Source organism: Dendropsophus ebraccatus, chromosome 2 (assembly GCF_027789765.1).
Source record: "Dendropsophus ebraccatus isolate aDenEbr1 chromosome 2, aDenEbr1.pat, whole genome shotgun sequence".
NCBI lineage: Eukaryota > Metazoa > Chordata > Amphibia > Anura > Hylidae > Dendropsophus > Dendropsophus ebraccatus.
The window spans coordinates 7,899,781-7,927,286 of record NC_091455.1 but is presented as its reverse complement, the minus strand read 5'-3'; the positions used below and the strand labels follow the sequence as shown (position 1 = coordinate 7,927,286).

Sequence of the window (27,506 nt, the reverse complement as noted above, 5' to 3'; positions counted from 1 at the left end):
ATGTTTGGCTTAGATACATGAGCTGAGCAGGCAGTACCACCACACTGTTGTAGTGTAGCAGAGCTGGAGGTGGGTGGGCGGTGCAATGCAGAGTTGGGAACTTCTGCTTTTGCAGTGACAGAGTATCACACATAGCAGGCTTGGATACATGCACTGATCGGACAGTATCACACGTGGCAGACTTAGATACAAGCACTGATCGGACAGTATCACACATGGCAGGCTTGGATACATGCACTGATCAGACAGTATCACAAATGGCAGGCTTAGATACATGCACTGATCGGACAGTATCACACATGGCAGGCTTAGATACATGCACTGATCGGACAGTATCACACATGGCAGGCTTAGATACATGCACTGATCGGACAGTATCACACATGGCAGGCTTAGATACATGCACTGATCGGATAGTATCACACATGGCAGGCTTAGATACATGCACTGATGGACAGTATCACACATGGCAGGCTTAGATACATGCACTGATCAGACAGTTTCACACATGGCAGGCTTAGTTACATGCACTGATGGACAGTATCACACATGGCAGGCTTAGATACATGCACTGATGGACAGTATCACACATGGCAGGCTTAGATACATGCACTGATCGGACAGTATCACACATGGCAGGCTTAGATACATGCAGTGAGCAGACAGTATCACACATGGCAGGCTTAGATACATGCACTGATCGGACAGTATCACACATGGCAGGCTTAGATACATGCAGTGAGCAGACAGTATCACACATGGCAGGCTTAGATACATGCACTGATCGGACAGTATCACACATGGCAGGCTTAGATACATACAGTGAGCAGACAGTATCACACATGGGCGTGGTATAGCAGAGCCGGCTGTGTGTGGGGTGGTATCACACATGGCAGGCTTAGATACATGCAGTGAGCAGACAGTATCACACATGGGCGCGGTATAGCAGAGCCAACTGTGTGTGGGGTGGTATCACACATGGCAGGCTTAGATACATGCAGTGAGCAGACAGTATCACACATGGGCGCAGTATAGCAGAGCCGGCTGTGTGTGGGGTGGTATCACACATGGCAGGCTTAGATACATGCACTGATCGGACAGTATCACACATGGCAGGCTTAGATACATGCACTGATAGGACAGTATCACACATGGCAGGCTTAGATACATGCACTGATGGACAGTTTCACACATCGCAGGCTTAGATACATGCACTTATCGGACAGTATCACACATGGGTGCTTAGATACATGCAGTGATCGGACAGTATCACACATGGCAGGCTTAGATACATGCAGTGAGCAGACAGTATCACACATGGCAGGCTTAGATACATGCACTGATAGGACAGTATCACACATGGCAGGCTTAGATACATGCACTGATCGGACAGTATCACACATGGCAGGCTTAGATACATGCAGTGATCGGACAGTATCACACATGGCAGGCTTAGATACATGCAGTGAGCAGACAGTATCACACATGGCAGGCTTAGATACATGCACTGATAGGACAGTATCACACATGGCAGGCTTAGATACATGCACTGATCGGACAGTATCACACATGGCAGGCTTAGATACATGCAGTGATGGACAGTATCACACATGGGCGCGGTATAGCAGAGCCGGCTGTGTGTGGGGTGGTATCACACATGGCAGGCTTAGATACATGCACTGATCGGACAGTATCACACATGGGTGCTTAGATACATGCACTGATCGGACAGTATCACACATGGCAGGCTTAGATACATGCAGTGATGGACAGTATCACACATGGGCGCGGTATAGCAGAGCCGGCTGTGTGTGGGGTGGTATCACACATGGCAGGCTTAGATACATGCACTGATCGGACAGTATCACACATGGGTGCTTAGATACATGCACTGATCGGACAGTATCACACATGGCAGGCTTAGATACATGCAGTGATGGACAGTATCACACATGGGTGCTTAGATACATGCAGTGAGCAGACAGTATCACACATGGCAGGCTTAGATACATGCAGTGATCGGACAGTATCACACATGGTAGGCTTAGATACATGCAGTGAGCAGACAGTATCACACATGGGCGCGGTATAGCAGAGCCGGCTGTGTGTGGTCACCGCACATTCTCAGCATTACTTCTGCTTTCGGGAAGCCCCGCCCTCTCGGCCCCTGCAGCAGCTGATTGGCTCCCCGGCCTCCCCCGCTCCTCCCCCTCCTCCCGGGCCTGCTCGGCTATGAGGGAAGCGGCTGCAGGGCCGGACCGGGGGCTTCTCCCACCTGCTGAACAGTGAGTATCCCCCCATAAGTGTGTGTGCTGAGAGCCCCAGGGGAGGCTGAGACTTGTAGTCCTCCTGTAGCTGGTGATAGAGAAGGGGGAGGGGAGATCTGTTACCGGATGCTGCGAATGTTACATTGTATATAAATAGTATTACTACACAGGATACAAAGTAACAACGTCACGTGATAATACAGAGGGGGGAGGATCCCCAGTATATACCCACTGCACCCAGTACACCCAGTATATACTCACTGCACCCAGTACACCCAGTATATACCCACTGCACCCAGTATATACCCACTGCACCCAGTATATACCCACTGCACCCAGTACACCCAGTATATACCCACTGCACCCAGTATATACTCACTGCACCCAGTACACCCAGTATATACCCACTGCACCCAGTATATACCCACTGCACCCAGTACACCCAGTATATACTCACTGCACCCAGTATATACCCACTGCACCCAGTATATACTCACTGCACCCAGTACACCCAGTATATACCCACTGCACCCAGTATATACCCACTGCACCCAGTATATACCCACTGCACCCAGTATATACCCACTGCACCCAGTACACCCAGTATATACTCACTGCACCCAGTATATACCCACTGCACCCAGTATATACTCACTGCACCCAGTACACCCAGTATATACCCACTGCACCCAGTATATACTCACTGCACCCAGTACACCCAGTATATACCCACTGCACCCAGTATATACTCACTGCACCCAGTACACCCAGTATATACCCACTGCACCCAGTATATACTCACTGCACACAGTACACCCAGTATATACTCACTGCACCCAGTATATACTCACTGCACCCAGTATATACTCACTGCACCCAGTACACCCAGTATATACCCACTGCACACAGTACACCCAGTATATACTCACTGCACACAGTACACCCAGTATATACTCACTGCACCCAGTATATACTCACTGCACCCAGTATATACTCACTGCACCCAGTACACCCAGTATATACCCACTGCACACAGTACACCCAGTATATACCCACTGCACCCAGTACACCCAGTATATACCCACTGCACCCAGTATATACTCACTGCACCCAGTACACCCAGTATATACTCACTGCACCCAGTACACCCAGTATATACCCACTGCACCCAGTATATACCCACTGCACCCAGTATATACTCACTGCACCCAGTATATACTCACTGCACCCAGTATATACCCACTGCACCCAGTACACCCAGTATATACTCACTGCACCCAGTATATACCCACTGCACCCAGTACACCCAGTATATACCCACTGCACCCAGTACACCCAGTATATACCCACTGCACCCAGTATATACTCACTGCACCCAGTACACCCAGTATATACCCACTGCACCCAGTACACCCAGTATATACTCACTGCACCCAGTACACCCAGTATATACTCACTGCACCTAGTATATACCCACTGCACCCAGTACACCCAGTATATACTCACTGCACCCAGTATATACCCACTGCACCCAGTATATACTCACTGCACCCAGTATATACCCACTGCACCCAGTACCCCCAGTATATACTCACTGCACCCACTATATACCCACTGCACCCAGTACACCCAGTATATACTCACTGCACCCAGTATATACCCACTGCACCCAGTATATACCCACTGCACCCAGTATATACTCACTGCACCCAGTATATACTCACTGCACCCAGTATATACTCACTGCACCCAGTATATACCCACTGCACCCAGTATATACCCACTGCACCCCGTATATACTCACTGCACCCAGTAAATACCCACTGCACCCAGTATATACCCACTGCACCCAGTATATACCCACTGCACCCAGTATATACTCACTGCACCCAGTATATACTCACTGCACCCAGTATATACCCACTGCACCCAGTATATACCCACTACACCCAGTATATACCCACTGCACCCAGTATATACTCACTGCACCCAGTATATACCCACTGCACCCAGTATATACTCACTGCACCCAGTACACCCAGTATATACCCACTGCACCCAGTATATACCCACTACACCCAGTATATACCCACTGCACCCAGTATATACCCACTGCACCCAGTATATACCCACTGCACCCAGTATATACCCACTGCACCCAGTATATACTCACTGCACCCAGTACACAGAGCCAGCGGGGAATTCCCAGTGCTGTAACTACTACATGTAGCAGAGCTCAACTTATCCTGTAATATACTGCTGCTTCCTTATATACAGATACTATAACAGCACATATACTATACCTGCAGTCCTATGTAACACCACAGATATCACAGTGATATCTCTGAGTACAGATAATGTTGTTGTCACCTGCAGTCCTATGTAACACCACAGATAACACAGTGATATCTCTGAGTACAGATAATGTAGTAGATGTCACCTGCAGTCCTATGTAACAGCACAGATAACAAAGTGATATCTCTGAGTACAGATAATGTAGTAGTAACCTGCAGTCCTATGTAACAGCACAGATAACACAGTGATATCTCTGAGTACAGATAATGTAGTAGATGTCCCTGCAGTCCTATGTAACACCACAGATAACAGTGATATCTCTGAGTACAGATAATGTAGTAGTCACCTGCAGTCCTATGTAACACCACAGATAACACAGTGATATCTCTGAGTACAGATAATGTAGTAGATGTCACCTGCAGTCCTATGTAACACCACAGATAACACAGTGATATCTCTGAGTACAGATAATGTAGTAGGTGTCACCTGCAGTCCTATGTAACACCACAGATAACACAGTGATAGCTCTGAGTACAGATAATGTAGTAGTCACCTGCAGTCCTATGTAACAGCACAGATAACACAGTGATATCTCTCTGAGTACAGATAATGTAGTAGTCACCTGCAGTCCTATGTAACACCACAGATAACACAGTGATATCTCTGAGCACAGATAATGTAGTAGATGTCACCTGCAGTCCTATGTAACACCACAGATAACAGTGATAGCTCTGAGTACAGATAATGTAGTAGTCACCTGCAGTCCTATGTAACACCACAGATAACACAGTGATATCTCTCTGAGTACAGATAATGTAGTAGATGTCACCTGCAGTCCTATGTAACACCACAGATAACAGTGATATCTCTGAGTACAGATAATGTAGTAGTCACCTGCAGTCCTATGTAACACCACAGATAACACAGTGATATCTCTCTGAGTACAGATAATATCGTAGTCGCCTGCAGTCCTATGTAACACCACAGATAACACAGTGATATATCTCTGAGTACAGATAATGTAGTAGGTTTCACCTGCAGTCCTATGTAACACCACAGATAACACAGTGATATATCTCTGAGTACAGATAATGTAGTAGATGTCACCTGCAGTCCTATGTAACACCACAGATAACACAGTGATATCTCTCTGAGTACAGATAATGTAGTAGTCACCTGCAGTCCTATGTAACACCACAGATAACACAGTGATATCTCTAAGTACAGATAATGTAGATGTCCCCTGCAGTCCTATGTAACAGCACAGATAACACAGTGATATCTCTGAGTACAGATAATGTAGTAGTCACCTGCAGTCCTATGTAACAGCACAGATAACACAGTGATATCTCTGAGTACAGATAATGTAGATGTCCCCTGCAGTCCTATGTAACAGCACAGATAACACAGTGATATCTCTGAGTACAGATAATGTAGTAGTCACCTGCAGTCCTATGTAACACCACAGATAACACAGTGATATCTCTCTGAGTACAGATAATGTAGTAGTCACCTGCAGTCCTATGTAACACCACAGATAACACAGTGATATCTCTGAGTACAGATAATGTAGTAGATGGGACCTGCAGTCCTATGTAACACCACAGATAAGTGATATCTCTGAGTACAGATAATGTAGTAGATGTCATCTGCAGTCCTATGTAACACCACAGATAACACAGTGATATCTCTGAGTACAGATAATGTAGTAGTAGTCACCTGCAGTCCTATGTAACACCACAGATAACACAGTGATATCTCTGAGTACAGATAATGTAGATGTCACCTGCAGTCCTATGAAAGAGCACAGATAACACAGTGATCTCTCTGAGTACAGATAATGTAGATGTCACCTGCAGTCCTATGTAACACCACACATAACAGTGATATGTCTGAGTACAGATAATGTAGTAGTCACCTGCAGTCCTATGTAACACCACAGATAACACAGTGATATCTCTGAGTACAGGTAATGTAGTAGTCACCTGCAGTCCTATGTAACACCACAGATAACACAGTGATATCTCTGAGTACAGATAATGTAGATGTCCCCTGCAGTCCTATGTAACAGCACAGATAACACAGTGATATCTCTGAGTACAGATAATGTAGTAGTCACCTGCAGTCCTATGTAACAGCACAGATAACACAGTGATATCTCTGAGTACAGATAACGTAGTAGATGTCACCTGCAGTCCTATGTAACACCACAGATAACACAGTGATATCTCTGAGTACAGATAATGTAGTAGATGGGACCTGCAGTCCTATGTAACACCACAGATAAGTGATATCTCTGAGTACAGATAATGTAGTAGATGTCATCTGCAGTCCTATGTAACACCACAGATAACACAGTGATATCTCTGAGTACAGATAATGTAGTAGTAGTCACCTGCAGTCCTATGTAACACCACAGATAACACAGTGATATCTCTGAGTAGATAATGTAGTATATGCCACCTGCAGTCCTATGTAACACCACAGATAACACAGTGATATCTCTGAGTACAGATAATGTAGTAGATGTCACCTGCAGTCCTATGTAGCACCAGACATTGACCCCCCTGTCTATGATTGGTCAGGGTGAGTTGGGCTCCGGCTCTCCCGGGATCGGGGACACTCAGGTCTTATCTCCTCATCCTGTGTGGACGTTGCGCTGAGATTACGTCCTGCTCGGAGCAGCTCGGGGATTATATCAGTATTGCAGGGATTATGGGAATTACTGACACAGCTTGGAGATCTCCTAAGTGACACATGAAAGTTTTCTGTGCAGGTGAGGACTGAGCGGTCGGCTCTCCTCCAGCTGCGGGAGAACATGGCACAGCTCAGCAGAGAGGTAGAAGACTTCCTCATGTACTTCATCCTGATGGAGCGGGTCCCGGTGGGCACGCGGACGGTGGAGCCCGGCAGACTGTGCTGCATGAGTGAGGAGTCCTATCTGCACAGTGTGACGGGGGACCAGACCCCGGCCCAGTCCCTCAGCGTCACCGTCATTGAGGAGAACCTCATGATAGATGTGGACGTCAACGTTCTGCAGCCCCTGAGCCAGAGACAAGCCGCCCTCCTCCTCGCCATCCACAACCCCACCGAGCGGCTCAGCTGCTTCCTGGAGAGGGGGCTTCTGGAGCAAGCCGTCCAGGCCGAGGTCGGCCAGAGGGTCCTGGTGGAGCACGAGCAGAAGCTCTTCCCTGCACTAATCCATCATGTGGGCAACATCTTGGACTCCGCCACCCTGCTGCCCCCTGTGTACCTGGGAGTGGAGCTGGAGGTGGGTAATAGCTGCCGGCAGTGGTGGGCATGGATGGTGCACTAAGAGGGGTGTGGGAGTATGGGTGATGGGTGTAGGGGTACCACCTGTGGGCATGGATGGTGCACTAAGAGGGGTGTGGTGGTATGGGTGATGGGTGTAGGGGTACCACTGGTGGGCATGGATGGTGCACTAAGAGGGGTGTGGTGGTATGGGTGATGGGTGTAGGGGTACCACTGGTGGGCATGGATGTTGCACTAAGAGGGGTGTGGGGGTATGGGTGATGGGTGTAGGGGTACCTCCGGTGGGCATGGATGGTGCACTAAGAGGGGTGTGGGGGTATGGGTGATGGGTGTAGGGGTACCACTGGTGGGCATGGATGGTGCACTAAGAGGGGTGTGGGGGTATGGGTGATGGGTGTAGGGGTACTACTAGTGGGCATGGATGGTGCATTGAGGGGTGTGGTGGCATGGGTGATGGGTGTACGGGTACACTGGTGGGCATGGATGGTGCACTAAGAGGGGTGTGGTGGTATGGGTGATGGGCGTAGGGGTACCACCTGTGGGCATGGATGGTGCACTAAGAGTGGTGTGGGGGTATGGGTGATGGGTGTAGGGGTACCACTGGTGGGCATGGATGGTGCACTAAGAGGGGTGTGGTGGTATGGGTGATGGGTGTAGGGGTACCACTGGTGGGCATGGATGGTGCACTAAGAGGGGTGTGGGGGTATGGGTGATGGGTATAGGGGTACCACTGGTGGGCATGGATGGTGCACTGAGGGGTGTGGGGGTATGGGTGATGGGTGTAGGGGTACCACCTGTGGGCATGGATGGTGCACTGAGGGGTGTGGGGGTAGGGGTACCACTGGTGGGCATGGATGGTGCACTAATAGAGGAGTGCTGCTTCCATTGGAGGATGGATATGGGGTACACATGGGTGCAGGGCTGGTGTTTGAGTTGTGTTGGGTGGGTGGTATGGCGGCCACTGGGGATAATAATTTCTCTGAACAGGGGGCACTGAGTTTCCATTTGGGGTTGGGGGTGTTAAACACTGTTATGGGTAATCTCCATTTGGAGATTGAGGCTTGTTGTCGGGTTTGTATTTGTCTACACAATGGATTGGGATTGCTAACTATGAAGTATAAGGTCATTATCAGGGTGATGCTTCTGGGGTTAGGAAGGATATAAGGTTGGGTCATAAGCTAGGACATGGGACTTCCATTGGAGTTGGACTAGAGTAAAGTTGTGCTGGAGTAGCGTTGGGCCTGAGTAGCATTTGTCCGGAGCATCGCTGGTCTGGAGTAGCTCTGGGCCGGAGTAGCATTGAGCTTGAGTATCGTTGGGCCACAGTAGCGATTGGCTGGAGTAGCATTTGACCTGAGTATCACTGGTCCAGAGTATAGCTGGGCCGGAGTAGCGTTGGTTTGGAGTAGCATTGGTCCAGAGTATTGCCGGGCCGGAGTAGCATTGGGCCTGAGTAGCGTTGTTCTGGAGTACCGTTGTTCTGGAGTAGCGTTGTTCTGGAGTAGCGTTGTTCTGGAGTAGCGTTGGGCTGGAGTAGCGTTGGGCTGGAGTAGCATTGGGCCTGAGTATTGGTGGGCCGGAGTAGCGTTGGGCTTGGCTTTTGGTTAGTGTTAGGATCAGGCTTTGGTTGGGGAGGGATCGGTGTAGACGCTGCTCCAGGCTTATTATGCGGTGTAACATCTTTTACCACTTCTTATCTCCCTATAGTCACTGAGGTTGTGATGTTTCTCCCGCAGGGTGAGGGTGAGGGTCGTGGTAACATGGACGGATCTTATAAGGGGATGACTTTCTTCAAGTGTAAGAAGAATAGCGGCCTCCTCTTACCTTTCAATAAGGTGATTTTCTCCGGAGCTCCTCCACCAGATGACGCGGGGGCCACATATCTACAGACTGGTTCCGTCAACCCCGGGGACAAGGTGTCCTTCTTTGTTGAGGACTCTATAAAGAGGGGAATCGTCGTCTTCTCAAGTAACCAGGCAGCCACCGGCTTTGTGGAAGTCTTACCGGTAAGGAGGCCGCCACGGACGTGCTCATGGACTGGCAGGTATTATATCAGGTGACACCAGAGAGGCGGCATCTATCTGTCCCTGCTGGATAGACCTCACAAGCACTGAAGACGCCACAGTTACCGTCATCAGTGGGTCACCTTTTTTGAGGGCCACCATGGAGGGATTGGAATTACTTTAGGTTGAGGTATAGGGCAGCTACTGGTAATTGAGCTTAGCTTCTGCTTGTCGTTTGAGGGGGCTTTGGGTTTGGGTTGGCTTTTAGTAGAGAAGGAGTGGGCTTAGGGTTGGCTTTGTGGGTTAGAGTTAGAGTTAGGGTTGGCTTCCAGCCAAGGAGAGAGTGAGGTTAGGGTTGGTTTCATTTAGGGAGGAGTAGGGTTTGTTTTAGCTTTGGGCTTCAGAAACGTAGGGTTAGTGTTGGCTTTGGTTGGGGAGAACAAGGGTTAGTGCTGGCTTTGGTTGGGGAGAAGAAGGGTTAGTGTTGGCTTTGGTTGGGGAGAACAAGGGTTAGTGTTGGCTTTGGTTGGGGAGAACAAGGGTTAGTGTTGGCTTTGGTTGGAGGAGAATAGTTATGCTTACTTTTAGGCCGTAGAGGAGAAGGATTAGGAATTGCGTTAGTGTAGTTAGGAGTAGAGTTAGGGTTGGCTTTGGTTAGGGAGTAGTAGAGTTAGGGTTGGCTTTGGTTAGGGAGTAGTAGAGTTAGGAGGGTTGGCTTTGGGCTTGGGAAGAGTAGGGTTATGGTTGGCTTCAGGGCGAGAAAGAGTAATAATATTAGGCAGTTGTTCAAACAAGAGGGATGAGGGCGCTGTTCACAAGAGCTTACAGTCTGAGGAATAGGGTGGAGACAAAAAGCAGAGTAGGGTTAGTATTACTGAGGGGCAGTGCTACCATTCATTACCAATGTTTTTAGATTGGGGACCAGTAGAGTTAGGCTTGGCTTAAGTTGGGGAGTAGTAGGGTAAGGCTTGGCTTCAGTTGGGGAGTAGTAGGGTTAGGCTTGGCTTTAGTTGGGGAGTAGTAGGGTTAGGCTTTGCTTCAGTTGGGGAGAAGTAGGGTTAGGCTTGGCTTTAGTTGGGGATTAGTATGGTTAGGCTTGGCTTTAGTTGGGGAGTAGTAGGGTTAGGCTTGGCTTTAGTTGGGGAGTAGTAGGGTTAGGCTTTGCTTTAGTTGGGGATTAGTATGGTTAGGCTTGGCTTTAGTTGAGGAGTAGTAGGGTTAGGCTTGCCGTCAGTTAAGGAGTAGTAGAGTTAGGCTTGCCGTCAGTTAAGGAGTAGTAGAGTTAGGCTTGCCGTCAGTTAAGGAGTAGTAGAGTTAGGGTTGGCTTCAGTTAAGGAGTAATATAGTTTGGCTTGACTTCAGTTAAGGAGTAGTAGAGTTAGGCTTGCCGTCAGTTAAGGAGTAGTAGAGTTAGGGTTGGCTTCAGTTAAGGAGTAGTAAGAGTTTGGGTTGACTTCAGTTAAGGAGTAGTAGAGTTAGGCTTGCCGTCAGTTAAGGAGTAGTAGAGTTTGGGTTGACTTCAGTTAAGGAGTAGTAGAGTTAGGGTTGGCTTCAGTTAAGGAGTAGTAGGGTTAGGCTTGCCGTCAGTTAAGGAGTTGTAGAGTTTGGGTTGGCTTCAGTTAAGGAGTAGTAGGGTTAGGCTTGCCGTCAGTTAAGGAGTTGTAGAGTTTGGGTTGGCTTCAGTTAAGGAGTAGTAGAGTTAGGCTTGCCGTCAGTTAAGGAGTAGTAGAGTTTGGGTTGGCTTCAGTTAAGGAGTAGTAGAGTTAGGCTTGCCGTCAGTTAAGGAGTAGTAGAGTTGGGCTTGCCGTCAGTTAAGGAGTAGTAGAGTTAGGCTTGCCGTCAGTTAAGGAGTAGTAGAGTTAGGGTTGGCTTCAGTTAAGGAGTAGTAGAGTTAGGGTTGGCTTCAGTTAAGGAGTAGTAGGGTTAGGGTTGGCTTCAGTTAAGGAGTAGTAGGGTTAGGATTGGCTTCAGTTAAGGAGTAGTAGGGTTAGGGTTGGCTTTGGTTAAGGAGTAGTAGAGTTAGGGTTGGCTTTAGTTAAGGAGTAGTAGAGTTAGGGTTGGCTTTAGTTAAGGAGTAGTAGAGTTAGGGTTGACTTCAGTTAAGGAGTAGTAGAGTTAGGCTTGCCGTCAGTTAAGGAGTAGTAGAGTTAGGGTTGGCTTCAGTTAAGGAGTAGTAAGAGTTTGGGTTGGCTTCAGTTAAGGAGTAGTAGAGTTTGGTTTGACTTCAGTTAAAGAGTAGTAGAGTTAGGCTTGCCGTCAGTTAAGGAGTAGTAGAGTTTGGGTTGGCTTCAGTTAAGGAGTAGTAGAGTTAGCCTTGCCGTCAGTTAAGGAGTAGTAGAGTTAGGGTTGGCTTCAGTTAAGGAGTAGTAGAGTTAGGGTTGGCTTCAGTTAAGGAGTAGTAGGGTTAGGGTTGGCTTCAGTTAAGGAGTAGTAGGGTTAGGGTTGGCTTCAGTTAAGGAGTAGTAGGGTTAGGGTTGGCTTCAGTTAAGGAGTAGTAGGGTTAGGGTTGGCTTCAGTTAAGGAGTAGTAGGGTTAGGGTTGGCTTCAGTTAAGGAGTAGTAGGGTTAGGGTTGGCTTTGGTTAAGGAGTAGTAGAGTTAGGATTGGCTTCAGTTAAGGAGTAGTAGAGTTTGGGTTGACTTCAGTTAAGGAGTAGTAGAGTTAGGCTTGCCGTCAGTTAAGGAGTAGTAGAGTTTGGGTTGGCTTCAGTTAAGGAGTAGTAGAGTTAGCCTTGCCGTCAGTTAAGGAGTAGTAGAGTTAGGCTTGCCGTCAGTTAAGGAGTAGTAGAGTTAGGGTTGGCTTCAGTTAAGGAGTAGTAGAGTTAGGGTTGGCTTCAGTTAAGGAGTAGTAGGGTTAGGGTTGGCTTTAGTTAAGGAGTAGTAGGGTTAGGGTTGGCTTCAGTTAAGGAGTAGTAGGGTTAGGGTTGGCTTCAGTTAAGGAGTAGTAGGGTTAGGGTTGGCTTTGGTTAAGGAGTAGTAGAGTTAGGGTTGGCTTTAGTTAAGGAGTAGTAGAGTTAGGGTTGGCTTTAGTTAAGGAGTAGTAGAGTTAGGGTTGGCTTTAGTTAAGGAGTAGTAGAGTTAGGGTTGGCTTTAGTTAAGGAGTAGTAGAATTAGGGTTGGCTTTGGTTAAGGAGTAGTAGAGTTAGGGTTGGCTTTAGTTAAGGAGTAGTAGAGTTAGGGTTGGCTTCAGTTAAGGAGTAGTAGGGTTAGGGTTGGCTTCAGTTAAGGAGTAGTAGAGTTAGGGTTGGCTTTGGTTAAGGAGTAGTAGAGTTAGGGTTGGCTTTGGTTAAGGAGTAGTAGGGTTAGGGTTGGCTTCAGTTAAGGAGTAGTAGAGTTAGGGTTGGCTTTGGGCCTCCAGCTAATGGAAACCATTCCATGAATCCAGTGTCATTGAGCTTAGTGGAGACATCTTGTTGCGGAGATCTCGTCGCCTTCGCTCATTCAGACTTTATTCCACCAGAATTATTTGTAAAATTGCTCAATCTTTTTTTAAGTTAAATTCAAGCAGCAAATGTCGTAAAATCTGACTAGGAATCCGGGATCTTTCAGTCTCCTTTGTCTCTATATGTTGCTGCTTGGTGTCCGCTGGAGGCGGCCGTTCTCTCATGGACTGCAGCAGGTTTTCTTCTTGAATTTCCAGACAGTGCGTGACGGATAAGAGTGAGGGGAATGGGAAGGGGATTGATGTCTTTGCTCCTACAGTGACAGCGCCCCCTTCTGTGTCTCGTCAGGAGGAGGCTCCATCCAGTGAGTTGTTGAAGGTTCCTCTGGACTCCATAGTGAAGAACGACATCCCGACTCCAGGTACATCACACAGGAAGCTTCAAAGACAGATGGTTTAAACTGGCGTCAGAAAGTTATACAGAGTTGTAAGTTACTTCAGTCTTCCAGTACTTATCAGCTGCTGTATGTCCTGCAGGAAGTGGTATTTTCTCTCCAGTCTGACACAGTGCTCTCTGCTGCCCCCTCTGTCCATGTCAGGAACTGTCCAGAGCAGCAGCAAATCCACATAGAAAACCTCTGCTGCTCTGGAAAGTTCCTGACATGGACAGAGGTGGCAGCAGAGAGCGCTGTGTCAGACTGGAGAGAATACATCACTACCTGCAGGGCATACAGCAACTGATAAGTACTGGAAGACTGGAGATTTTTAAATAGAAGTAAATTACAGATTTAAAAAACTTTCGAACACCAGTGAATAAAAAAAAAGAAAAATCACCCTTTTAAGAAAACATGACTGCTTTCTTTCAAACTTTGCGCCACCCCTGTCTACGGGAGGTATTGCAGCTTGGCTCCATTGAAGTGAATAGGGTGGTGCTGTTTCTGGAAGAAACCAGCAATGTTTTTCTAATCCCGAGCCCCTTTAATCTGTGTTAATTAGGAAGTCTGGACATATGCGTCTACATCCCCACGTGTTACAATGTATCCGTTACCAGTCAGTCACACAGGACAGGTTTTCAACCTTCATCCATTGACAACAAGCAGAGTTTTTGAAATAATTGAGATCAGAATATTTGTCGGATCTGAGTGACGTTTTTTTCTCGGTGATCGGTTTGGCGTCACATGTCATCAGCTTCTCGTCTTCTTTGCCGGTAGATCTTCACAGCCCGGTGCATGATGGGAAGTGTGCCAGTAAGGAGGAGCAGGAGAAGGTCCTCTATAAGGAGAGGGGCCTGGAGGTGGACTCCCTGGTGCAGATCCAGTATCAGGAGGGGGAGCTGGCCTTCGGGATCATCCGCTGGCTGGGATACCTGCCGCAGAAGGAAGACGTCATGGTTGGGGTTGAGCTGGTAAGGTCGAGCAAACTCCTCTCCAAAATCCTCTGTGCTGCTGTGTCTGGTAACAGCGAGATCAGGACAGAAGGCGGGAACTAGTGTCAGCGCTTATCTACTCCTCTGTGTGTACCTGCTGAAATCCTCTGTGCTGCTGTGTCTGGTAACAGTGAGATCAGGACAGAAGGCGGGAACTAGTGTCAGCGCTTATCTACTCCTCTGTGTGTACCTGCTGAAATCCTCTGTGCTGCTGTGTCTGGTAATAGCGGGATCAGGACAGAAGGCAGGAACTATTGTCAGCGCTTATCTACTCCTCTGTGTGTACCTGCTGAAATCCTCTGTGCTGCTGTGTCTGGTAATAGCGGGATCAGGACAGAAGGCAGGAACTATTGTCAGCGCTTATCTACTCCTCTGTGTGTACCTGCTGAAATCCTCTGTGCTGCTGTGTCTGGTAACAGCGAGATCAGGACAGAGGGCAGGGACTGGTGGCAAGGCTTATGTACTACTCTCTGTGTGTACCTGCTGAAATCCTCTGTGCTGCTGCAGACATCTCTGTATCCCTCACATCGTGATTTCTCATTCGTCTACGTTCCCTATAGAAAAGGGGATCTCCGGTAAAAAATAAATAAATAAATTTTATCAAATTATCTGGTGCGAGAAAGTTAAACAGATTTGTCAATTACTTCTGTTTAAAAATCTCCTGTCTTCCAGTACTTATCAGCTGCTGTATGCCTTGCAGGAAGTGCTGCCACCTCTGTCCATGTCAGGAACCGTCCAGAGCAGCAACAAATCCCCATAGAAAACCTCTCCTGCTCTGGGCAGTTCCTGACATAGACAGAGGTGGCAGCAGAGAGCACTGTGTCAGACTGGAGAGAAAACAACACTTCCTGCAGGGCATACAGCAGCTGATAAGTACTGGACGACTGGAGATTTTTAAATCGAACTAAATCTGTATAACTTTCTGCCATCAGTTGATTTTACAGAAAATACAAATCGGCAGAGTGCCCCTTTAATGCCAGGCATCTCACATTAATACTGAGGTCATCTATCCTGGCCGGCAGGAAGAAGATAAAGGTTGCACTGACGGCATCTGGTGCGGTCAACGGTATTTTTTTTGTCCACCAAGACGAGGAATTTTTGTGAAGTTAAAAGCTTGTCAGCCGGACACTCGCTTCCTGTCCAGCAGGGATGGATCCCCGAAGAGCCTGGAGAGCCCGAAACACAGTGAGTGTCCCCTCCCCCACTTGTATACAGCGACTGGACACAACCATATATATATATACAGCACCTGGACACCGACCGGTCACTCAGCTATATATACATATATATATTCAGCACCTGGACACAACCAGTCACCAGCTATGTGTATGTGTGTGTATATATATATATATATATATATATATATATATACACACACAGCGCCTGGACACCCACCATTCACTCAGCTTTATATATATATATATATATATATATATATATATATATATATATATATAATGTGTATATATATATAGTGTATAATTCACTGGTTACGTAAGTCTTTGTTTCAGGTACAGAGGACGGCCGCAGGGTGCCGGGGAAGGTTCCGCCTCTGCAGGGCGCTGCTGCCGTCGATATCTTAGAAGGAGATATGAAGGGTATTCAAGGTCATTGTAATTCCTGCTACATGGACGCTGCACTTTTTAGGTAATCCTGAGGAAATTACTCCGTTGTTACCTGCTCCTCGGGGGCGGAGCTAGGCTACGCAACAAAGTATCTTTAAAGTTCCTAGAAAAAAAAACTGGTTTCGTAATTGTGTTCACCAGATTAGTATATGAAGGACATTAGTTACTAGGTAACACATGGGTGGGGCTTAGTTATCACAAGGCTCCTCATTGGTGGGTTAGTTGTTAAATACTCAGCAGCATAAGGGTTCCTGGAGGGTTTACTATTGTGTTACTTGATAAGGACGTTATTTACAGTTCTTACTATGTTGTTTCACTTTGGTCACTTGAGGGAGTTGGTTCAGTGCTCCTCGGGGGCGGAGCATATCTGCTGAATAATGCATAATTTAGTCTATTGCTGCATCTGATACCATGTTACTGGTTCTTTTACTATTGGGACTTTAATAACAATAATAATAATAATAATGATACATTGATAATATTCATCCTTTTACATCTTTATTTCTTAGATTTTTTTTAATATAAATTTTTTGCTCTTTTTGTGCAGTCTCTTCTCCTGCAGCTCAGTGCTGGATTCTCTGCTCTTCAAACCTTCATCTCATCCTGATGGGAAAATTCAGCAGACGCTGAGGGAAGAGATTGTTAACCCCTTGCGCAGGTAGGTGGGGAGGGTTGTTTTATTGTATTATTGCTGGAGCTTCACTTGTCTGGTAATAAACTAATTCCATCCATCCCAGGAACGGCTTTGTGTCCGCAGACAGTGTGATGACCCTGCGCTGCCAACTGATGGAGGAAAGTCAGTGCCCAAGCTTCACCACCTCCGAGAAAGGTACCAACAGGCCAAATAACACATCATCATGGAGGGGGGCAGTATACTGTACAGCAGATAATACAGGTGTATACAGCATGGAGGGGGCAGTGTACTGTACAGCAGATAATACAGGTGTATACAGCATGGAGGGGGCAGTGTACTGTACAGCAGATAATACAGGTGTATACAGCATGGAGGGGCAGTGTACTGTACAGCAGATAATACAGGTGTATACAGCATGGAGGGGGCAGTGTACTGTACAGCAGATAATACAGGTGTATACAGCATGGAGGGGGCAGTGTACTGTACAGCAGATAATACAGGTGTATACAGCATGGAGGGGGGGCAGTGTACTGTACAGCAGATAATACAGGTGTATACAGCATGGAGGATGGGCAGTGTACTGTACAGCAGATAATACAGGTGTATACAGCATGGAGGGGGGCAGTGTACTGTACAGCAGATAATACAGGTGTATACAGCATGGAGGGGGCAGTGTACTGTACAGCAGATAATACAGGTGTATACAGCATGGAGGGGGGGCAGTGTACTGTACAGCAGATAATACAGGTGTATACAGCATGGAGGGAGGCAGTGTACTGTACAGCAGATAATACAGGTGTATACAGCATGGAGGGGAGCAGTGTACTGTACAGCAGATAATACAGGTGTATACAGCATGGAGGGGGGCAGTGTACTGTACAGCAGATAATACAGGTGTATACAGCATGGAGGGGGCAGTGTACTGTACAGCAGATAATACAGGTGTATACAGCATGGAGGGGGGCAGTGTACTGTACAGCAGATAATACAGGTGTATACAGCATGGAGGGGAGCAGTGTACTGTACAGCAGATAATACAGGTGTATACAGCATGGAGGGAGGCAGTGTACTGTACAGCAGATAATACAGGTGTATACAGCATGGAGGGGGGGCAGTGTACTGTACAGCAGATAATACAGGTGTATACAGCATGGAGGAGGGGGAGCAGTATACTGTACAGCAGATAATACAGGTGTATACAGCATGGAGGGGGGCAGTGTACTGTACAGCAGATAATACAGGTGTATACAGCATGGAGGGGGCAGTGTACCGTACAGCAGATAATACAGGTGTATACAGCATGGAGGGGGCAGTGTACTGTACAGCAGATAATACAGGTGTATACAGCATGTAGGGGGGGCAGTGTACTGTACAGCAGATAATACAGGTGTATACAGCATGGAGGGGGGGCAGTGTACTGTACAGCAGATAATACAGGTGTATACAGCATGGAGGGGCAGTGTACTGTACAGCAGATAATACAGGTGTATACAGCATGGAGGAGGGCAGTGTACTGTAAAGCAGATAATACAGGTGTATACAGCATGGAGGGGAGCAGTGTACTGTACAGCAGATAATACAGGTGTATACAGCATGGAGGAGCAGTGTACTGTACAGCAGATAATACAGGTGTATACAGCATGGAGGGGGGCAGTGTACTGTACAGCAGATAATACAGGTGTATACAGCATGGAGGGGGCAGTGTACTGTACAGCAGATAATACAGGTGTATACAGCATGGAGGGGGGGCAGTGTACTGTACAGCAGATAATACAGGTATATACAGCATGGAGGGAGCAGTGTACTGTACAGCAGATAATACAGGTGTATACAGCATGGAGGGGGCAGTGTACTGTACAGCAGATAATACAGGTGTATACAGCATGGAGGGGAGCAGTGTACTGTACAGCAGATAATACAGGTATATACAGCATGGAGGAGCAGTGTACTGTACAGCAGATAATACAGGTGTATACAGCATGGAGGGGGGCAGTGTACTGTACAGCAGATAATACAGGTATATACAGCATGGAGGGGGCAGTGTACTGTACAGCAGATAATACAGGTGTATACAGCATGGAGGAGGGGCAGTGTACTGTACAGCAGATAATACAGGTGTATACAGCATGGAGGGGGGCAGTGTACTGTACAGCAGATAATACAGGTGTATACAGCAGTGTACTGTACAGCAGATAATACAGGTGTATACAGCATGAAGGGGGGCAGTATACTGTACAGCAGATAATACAGGTGTATACAGCATGGAGGAGCAGTGTACTGTACAGCAGATAATATAGGTGTATACAGCATGAAGGGGGGCAGTATACTGTACAGCAGATAATACAGGTGTATACAGCATGGAGGGGCAGTGTACTGTACAGCAGATAATACAGGTGTATACAGCATGGAGGAGCAGTGTACTATACAGCAGATAATACAGGTGTATACAGCATGGAGGAGCAGTGTACTGTACAGCAGATAATACAGGTGTATACAGCATGGAGGAGGGGCAGTGTACTGTACAGCAGATTATACAGGTGTATACAGCATGGAGGGGGGCAGTGTACTGTACAGCAGATAATACAGGTGTATACAGCATGGAGGGAGCAGTGTACTGTACAGCAGATAATACAGGTGTATACAGCATGGAGGGGGGCAGTATACTGTACAGCAGATAATACAGGTGTATACCGCATGGAGGGGGCAGTGTACTGTACAGCAGATAATACAGGTGTATACAGCATGGAGGGGGGCAGTGTACTGTACAGCAGATAATACAGGTGTATACAGCATGGAGGGGGGCAGTGTACTGTACAGCAGATAATACAGGTGTATACAGCATGGAGGGGCAGTGTACTGTACAGCAGATAATACAGGTGTATACAGCATGGAGGGGGGGGCAGTGTACTGTACAGCAGATAATACAGGTGTATACAGCATGGAGGAGCAGTGTACTGTACAGCAGATAATACAGGTGTATACAGCATGGAGGAGCAGTGTACTGTACAGAAGATAATACAGGTGTATACAGCATGGAGGAGCAGTGTACTGTACAGCAGATAATACAGGTGTATACAGCATGGAGGGGGGCAGTGTACTGTACAGCAGATAATACAGGTGTATACAGCATGGAGGGGGGGGCAGTGTACTGTACAGCAGATAATACAGGTGTATACAGAATGAGGGGGCAGTGTACTGTACAGCAGATAATACAGGTGTATACAGCATGGAGGGGGGCTGTGTACTGTACAGCAGATAATACAGGTGTATACAGCATGGAGGAGCAGTGTACTGTACAGCAGATAATACAGGTGTATACAGCATGGAGGAGCAGTGTACTGTACAGCAGATAATACAGGTGTATACAGCATGGAGGAGGGGCAGTGTACTGTACAGCAGATAATACAGGTGTATACAGCATGGAGGGGGGGCAGTGTACTGTACAGCAGATAATACAGGTGTATACAGAATGAGGGGGCAGTGTACTGTACAGCAGATAATACAGGTGTATACAGCATGGAGGAGGGGCAGTGTACTGTACAGCAGATAATACAGGTGTATACAGCATGGAGGGGAGCAGTGTACTGTACAGCAGATAATACAGGTGTATACAGCATGGAGGGGGGCAGTGTACTGTACAGCAGATAATACAGGTGTATACAGCATGGAGGAGGGGGGCAGTGTACTGTACAGCAGATAATACAGGTGTATACAGCATGGAGGGGGGCAGTGTACTGTACAGCAGATAATACAGGTGTATACAGCATGGAGGGGCAGTGTACTGTACAGCAGATAATACAGGTGTATACAGCATGGAGGGGGGCAGTGTACTGTACAGCAGATAATACAGGTGTATACAGCATGGAGGGGGCAGTGTACTGTACAGCAGATAATACAGGTGTATACAGCATGGAGGAGGGGGGCAGTGTACTGTACAGCAGATAATACAGGTGTATACAGCATGGAGGAGGGGGGCAGTGTACTGTACCGCAGATAATACAGGTGTATACAGCATGGAGGGGGCAGTGTACTGTACAGCAGATAATACAGGTGTATACAGCATGGAGGGGAGCAGTGTACTATACAGCAGATAATACAGGTGTATACAGCATGGAGGAGCAGTGTACTGTACAGCAGATAATACAGGTGTATACAGCATGGAGGGGGGGCAGTGTACTGTACAGCAGATAATACAGGTGTATACAGCATGGAGGGGAGCAGTGTACTGTACAGCAGATAATACAGGTGTATACAGCATGGAGGGGGGGCAGTGTACTGTACAGCAGATAATACAGGTGTATACAGCATGGAGGGGGGCAGTGTACTGTACAGCAGATAATACAGGTGTATACAGCATGGAGGGGAGCAGTGTACTGTACAGCAGATAATACAGGTGTATACAGCATGGAGGGGGGCAGTGTACTGTACAGCAGATAATACAGGTGTATACAGCATGGAGGAGCAGTGTACTGTACAGCAGATAATACAGGTGTATACAGCATGGAGGGGCAGTGTACTGTACAGCAGATAATACAGGTGTATACAGCATGGAGGAGCAGTGTACTGTACAGCAGATAATACAGGTGTATACAGCATGGAGGGGAGCAGTGTACTGTACAGCAGATAATACAGGTGTATACAGCATGGAGGGGGGCAGTGTACTGTACAGCAGATAATATAGGTGTATACAGCATGGAGGGGGGCAGTGTACTGTACAGCAGATAATACAGGTGTATACAGCATGGAGGGGAGCAGTGTACTGTACAGCAGATAATACAGGTGTATACAGCATGGAGGGGGCAGTGTACTGTACAGCAGATAATACAGGTGTATACAGCATGGAGGGGCAGTGTACTGTACAGCAGATAATACAGGTGTATACAGCATGGAGGGGAGCAGTGTACTGTACAGCAGATAATACAGGTGTATACAGCATGGAGGGGCAGTGTACTGTACAGCAGATTATACAGGTGTATACAGCATGGAGGGGGGCAGTGTACTGTACAGCAGATAATACAGGTGTATACAGCATGGAGGGGGGGCAGTATACTGTACAGCAGATAATACAGGTGTATACAGCATGGAGGGGGGCAGTGTACTGTACAGCAGATAATACAGGTGTATACAGCATGGAGGGGGGCAGTGTACTGTACAGCAGATAATACAGGTGTATACAGCATGGAGGGGCAGTGTACTGTACAGCAGATAATACAGGTGTATACAGCATGGAGGGGGGCAGTGTACTGTACAGCAGATAATACAGGTGTATACAGCATGGAGGGGAGCAGTGTACTGTACAGCAGATAATACAGGTGTATACAGCATGGAGGAGGGGGGCAGTGTACTGTACAGCAGATAATACAGGTGTATACAGCATGGAGGGGGGGCAGTGTACTGTACAGCAGATAATACAGGTGTATACAGCATGGAGGGGCAGTGTACTGTACAGCAGATAATACAGGTGTATACAGCATGGAGGAGGAGCAGTGTACTGTACAGCAGATAATACAGGTGTATACAGCATGGAGGGGGGCAGTGTACTGTACAGCAGATAATACAGGTGTATACAGCATGGAGGAGCAGTGTACTGTACAGCAGATAATACAGGTGTATACAGCATGTAGGGGGGCAGTGTACTGTACAGCAGATAATACAGGTGTATACAGCATGGAGGGGAGCAGTGTACTGTACAGCAGATAATACAGGTGTATACAGCATGGAGGAGGGGGGGCAGTGTACTGTACAGCAGATAATACAGGTGTATACAGCATGGAGGGGGGCAGTGTACTGTACAGCAGATAATACAGGTGTATACAGCATGGAGGGAGGAGCAGTGTACTGTACAGCAGATAATACAGGTGTATACAGCATGGAGGAGCAGTGTACTGTACAGCAGATAATACAGGTGTATACAGCATGGAGGGGAGCAGTGTACTGTACAGCAGATAATACAGGTGTATACAGCATGGAGGGGAGCAGTGTACTGTACAGCAGATAATACAGGTGTATACAGCATGGAGGGGGGCAGTGTACTGTACAGCAGATAATACAGGTGTATACAGCATGGAGGGGCAGTGTACTGTACAGTGGTTTTAGTGACTTCCTTCCTTTCTGTGTAGACCCGGAGGAGTTCCTTAACCTCATCATGCACCGTATCCTGGGGGCGGATCCTCTCTTAAAGCTACAGTAAGTTGTCGGCAATGTGACTGCCCCCCATTATTCCCTGGAGGATGTGTGAGCACCACTAGGTCATCCCGTTGGTCATGTGATTGCTTCCGTTAGTCATGTGATTGCTCCCGTTGGTCATGTGATGGTTCCCATTTGTCATGTGATTGCTCCTGTTGGTCATGTGATTGCTCCCGTTAGTCATGTGATTGCTCCCATTGGTCATGTGATTGCTCCCATTGGTCATGTGATGGCTCCCGTTGGTCATGTGATTGCTCCCTTTGGTCATGTAATGGCTCTCGTTGGCCGTTGCTGTTCTGACTCTGATCGTTCCTCCTGTCAGGTCGGAGGGTCAGCGGGTGCAGGAGTCTTACTGTTACCAGATCTTCATTGAGAAGCAGCAGGAGATGATGGCGCCCAACGTGCAGCAGCTTCTAGAACAATCCTTCCATCACTCCAGGCTGAAGCTGGCCGAGGTGAGGATCAGTACAGTCTATTGCTCCCTGTTATCGGCCACGGCCGGCAGGATTGTGTGTGATGCGTCTCCTCACTCCCTCCAGGTCCCATCGTGCTTCATTATCCAGATGCCGCGTTTCGGGAAGGAATATAAGATGTTTAGTAAGATAGTTCCGTCTCTGGAGCTGGACGTCACCGATCTCCTCTCGGATAGTGAGTATGGCCTCCGTGGTGGATGGCTGATGGCCTGGACACTGGTCACCCCAACACTGACTGAAGGGGCGGAGTTCCCTTTAGTGTTTATCAGATACAGCGCCGTACATTGCATAGTGGCCGTAGCAGGTACTGCAACCCGGTCCCTGTAATGTGCAGTACCAAGCTCAGCCACTAGTGTATTGAAGGGAACAGACCTCCTCAATGTGAGTCTCAAAACCCCCCAGTTTTGGTCAATTCCACCCCCTTTGGCTTTAACTTGGGGGATCTGTGTTATCAGGTCCGCGGGAATGCGTGGTGTGCGGGAACCTGGCGACTCATGAATGTGCCGAGTGCTTCAAGGACGTCATCCTGTCCGACCACGGCCTCAAGCAGTACTGTCTGGTGTGCAGCAAACAGGTAATGTCCCACATGGAAAGGTCCTCCACATAGTCCATCGGTCCTTCACATAGTCCATCGGTCCTCACCTACCATCGGGTCCTCCCCTACCTGGCCAGTAGTAGACGATCAAAGGGATCAGAGGGATCAGTGGGGCCACCAACAACTATGCAGGTCATGGCGGACAGTGTAACATGTAGGGGGTGGGAATGTTCCACTGTGAAGGAGCAACTACTTAAATTTGGCATGACCAAACAGGACATGCCCTCTAAATGGCGATGTATAGGGGGGACTGCATATGACCCTTCTAGATGACAATGAGGAGGGGGGGCTACTGCACAAAACCCCCCTAGATGGTAAGGAGGAGGGGGCTACTGCATATGACCCCTCTAGATGGTAAGGAGGACGGGAACTACTGCATATGACTTTTCTAGATGACAATGAGGAGGGAGGCTACTGCATATGACCCCACTAGATGGTAAGGAGGAGGGGGCTACTGCATATGACCCCCTAGATGGTAAGGAGGAGGGGGCTACTGCATATGACCCCACTAGATGGTAAGGAGGAGGGGCTACTGCATATGACCCCACTAGATGGTAAGGAGGAGGGGGGCTACTGCACATGACCCCACTAGATGGTGAGGAGGGGGCTACTGCATACGACCCCCCTAAATGGTAAGGAGGAGTGGGGCTACTGCACATGACCCCCCTAGATGGTAAGGAGGAGGGGGCTACTGCATATGACCCCCCCTAGATGGTAAGTAAGAGGGGGCTACTGCATATGACCCCCTAGATGATAAGGAGGAGGGGGCTACTGCACATGACCCCCCCCCCCCAGATGGTAATAAGGAGAGGGGCTACTGCAAATTAGGGTGGCCTAACATATATTACACTGGGCTTCTATATATGCCCCCAAGGTCCATTCACATCACAAGAGGAAGGACCACAAGCCCGTCCCTCTAAAGATCCCTGACGGCTTCCGGAAGACACCAAACAAGATTCCGCGGGAGAAGCTGGAGCTCTTTGCGGTGCTGTCCATCGAGACCAGTCACTACGTCTCCTTTGTGAAGTATGGGACAGAGAAGGGCAGCTGGATGTTCTTTGACAGTATGGCCGACCGATTCGGTGAGCTCCTAAAGCTTATCATCTTAAAGGGGAACTCTACTTAAAGTTATTGAGCCTCTTGGAGGTTTCTGTCACTCAGTGAGATCCGCTTGTCTGTAGGATGGACCCATTCTCGCCTTGGAGCCCCAAGCTCTTGGAGTGTCTGCTCCTCTGTTTGGCTCTTTACGTAGAGTTCCCCTATAAGTGTCATTTTTTTTATTGACTTGCAGGAAGTGAAAATGGCTACAACATCCCACGGGTCACTCTCTGCCCAGAAGTGGCCACCTACCTGGCGGCTCCGCTCACCGACCTCATAAACCAGAACCCCCGCGAGATGAAAGGTGTGGCCAAACGCCTCTTCTGTGACGCCTACATGTACATGTATCAGAGCAAGAGGATGGCTTTGTATAAGTGAGGAGACACCCGGGCGACTCTGGATCTACAGCGCTGATCTGCAGGGTGGACCTTACAGATCCCAGGAAGAACCAGCACTATACAGGACCTTATGGATCTCACTGAAGTTTTCAGGTTCCTCCTGTTGGCGACTTATCAATGCAATGTGATGTCTTTCATCTAGACTCAGGTTATGGTGCCAATGCCGCCATCTTTTCTCATGGATCTGTGGGGAGGTGTTTGTGTTGGGGGGATCTGCAGAAATCCTCAATTCTTTTCTTCCTTGATGGAAGGAATATTACTGTGATTTCATAGGACATTGGTCTCCTTCCTCCCACAAGTGCAAAGTATGTTAATGGTCAGCTATTCCAATCCTGCATCATAGAGCATCCATCATAATGGGATAGGAGGGTCCAGTACGCTGCAGGTTCATACAACTCATGGGCAACCTGTTCTGTGCCCCATAGCAGTCACTGGGCTTATCTGTGGGTTGTTTGTGTTTAATTCACAGCTTTAGAGTGACCGTCATTGTCTCACACACTGTTGTCCTCAGTTCTGCAGAGGGGGAGCGTGCAGTGTCCCACTTGCTAATCAGATGGGCTTAGTAACAGTGAGTGCAAAATTAACCTATTAGAATAAAAAGGTTAAAAATGTAAACAATAAACAACCTTAGATAACAAAAACGTTACATAACGTTAACAAAAACATGTCTGCTGTCTTCTGGAAACAACACCACTCGTCCTCAGGTTGTGTGTGGTATTGCAGTTCAGTTCCATAGAAGTGATTGGAGTAACATTGCAATACCACACCACCCGAGGACAGGGGTGGTGCAGCTATGTTTTTCTAGTCCTGGTGAACCTTTTTAAGTTAGGGAAGATTTTTAATAAAGCTTCTGCAGGTTTCTACTATAATATATATATATATATATATATATATATATATATATATATATATATAATTTATTTTTTTAAACTCCTTATGGGTTTCAAGATCCCTGTTTGATGAATGGGTGAATGGGATGTGCGAGGATCTCTTGTAGGGATGCACACATGAAGTCATTTTAGTTTCTGGATACAGTAAGGCTGTTTACATTCACTGACGGCAAGCAGAGTTCCTGTTGAACATGGAGAGTTTGTTAGAGAGCTACAGAATTTTAGCATTGCTCCCTAAAAAGTTGCAGAAGATTTTGTGATTATAAATGTTTTAACAAAATCTGTAAAATTGTAGGCCCTTGTTGCAGGAAAAAAAGTAAAGAGGAGTCCGGCTCAAGGGGGCGGGGTCAGAGTAGCAGAGAAGGGGCGGGACCAGAGGGGTGAAGAAGGGGCAGAGGGGCGCAGAAGGGGGAGGGTTTGAGGAACAGAGAAGGGGCGGGACCAGAGGGGTGAAGAAGGGGCAGGGTCAAAGGGGCGCAGAAGGGGGAGGATCTGAGGGGCCGGGCAGGGTCAGAGGGTGGAGTAGAGGCACTTACAGGACATCTTTCCTTACTTTTCATAATATCTCAGGAATTGTAACATATTAGGCTATGTTCACACTACGTAAATAACACGGCCGTATTTCATAACAACGGCCATATTTGCGCAAACAACTACGTTATTTTGCAAATAACGGCCGTTGTTTGCGCAAATACGGCCGTGTTATTTATGTAGTGTGAACCCGGCCTTAGAATGTATCAGGGATAGAAGGGATAATCACAGCGTCTGCAGCAATGTGACTCCCGGTGATCCGGCAATCTCAGGGCACCGGAGACTTTCTGGAACTTTTGCTTTTGAAAAAAATAAAACTAAATTCTTAATACAGTAAATGTCTCAAACTTTTATTATAGTCTCTCTTGAGAAAATACAAGTTCCACTGTACTACACTACACGTCTGCAGACTTCACAGCAGATTACAAAACA

The 27,506-nt window shown here is 47.6% G+C and overlaps 1 protein-coding gene across 2 annotated transcripts; it reads left to right on the top strand.

Annotated features, from left to right (window-relative positions):
• The first annotated feature begins 2,202 nt into the window (after positions 1-2,202).
• Positions 2,203-26,908, top strand: LOC138782962 (ubiquitin carboxyl-terminal hydrolase CYLD-like). 2 transcript variants are annotated; one of them, XM_069957001.1, is made up of 15 exons: positions 2,203-2,285; positions 7,339-7,833; positions 9,572-9,841; positions 13,568-13,640; positions 14,430-14,623; positions 15,667-15,829; positions 16,156-16,291; positions 16,817-16,927; positions 17,007-17,098; positions 23,023-23,089; positions 23,412-23,544; positions 23,629-23,737; positions 24,018-24,136; positions 25,032-25,239; positions 25,449-26,908. In XM_069957001.1, exons 2-15 carry the CDS (start codon positions 7,381-7,383, stop codon positions 25,631-25,633), a joined length of 2,313 nt encoding a protein of 770 aa, XP_069813102.1. In that variant the 5' UTR covers positions 2,203-2,285; positions 7,339-7,380; the 3' UTR covers positions 25,634-26,908. The 2 variants fall into 2 exon arrangements, with proteins under 2 accessions (XP_069813102.1, XP_069813101.1); XM_069957000.1 differs by having other exon boundaries at positions 16,144-16,291.
• Positions 26,909-27,506: the final 598 nt, after the last annotated feature.

Coding starts and splice junctions, on each gene's coding strand:
- LOC138782962 (XM_069957000.1), top strand. CDS start 7,381: ATGGCACAGCTCAGCAGAGAGGTAGAAGACTTCCTCATGTACTTCATC. Junction 7,834..9,571: donor ACCTGGGAGTGGAGCTGGAG/GTGGGTAATAGC, acceptor TTTCTCCCGCAG/GGTGAGGGTGAGGGTCGTGG. Junction 25,240..25,448: donor CAGTATGGCCGACCGATTCG/GTGAGCTCCTAA, acceptor ATTGACTTGCAG/GAAGTGAAAATGGCTACAAC.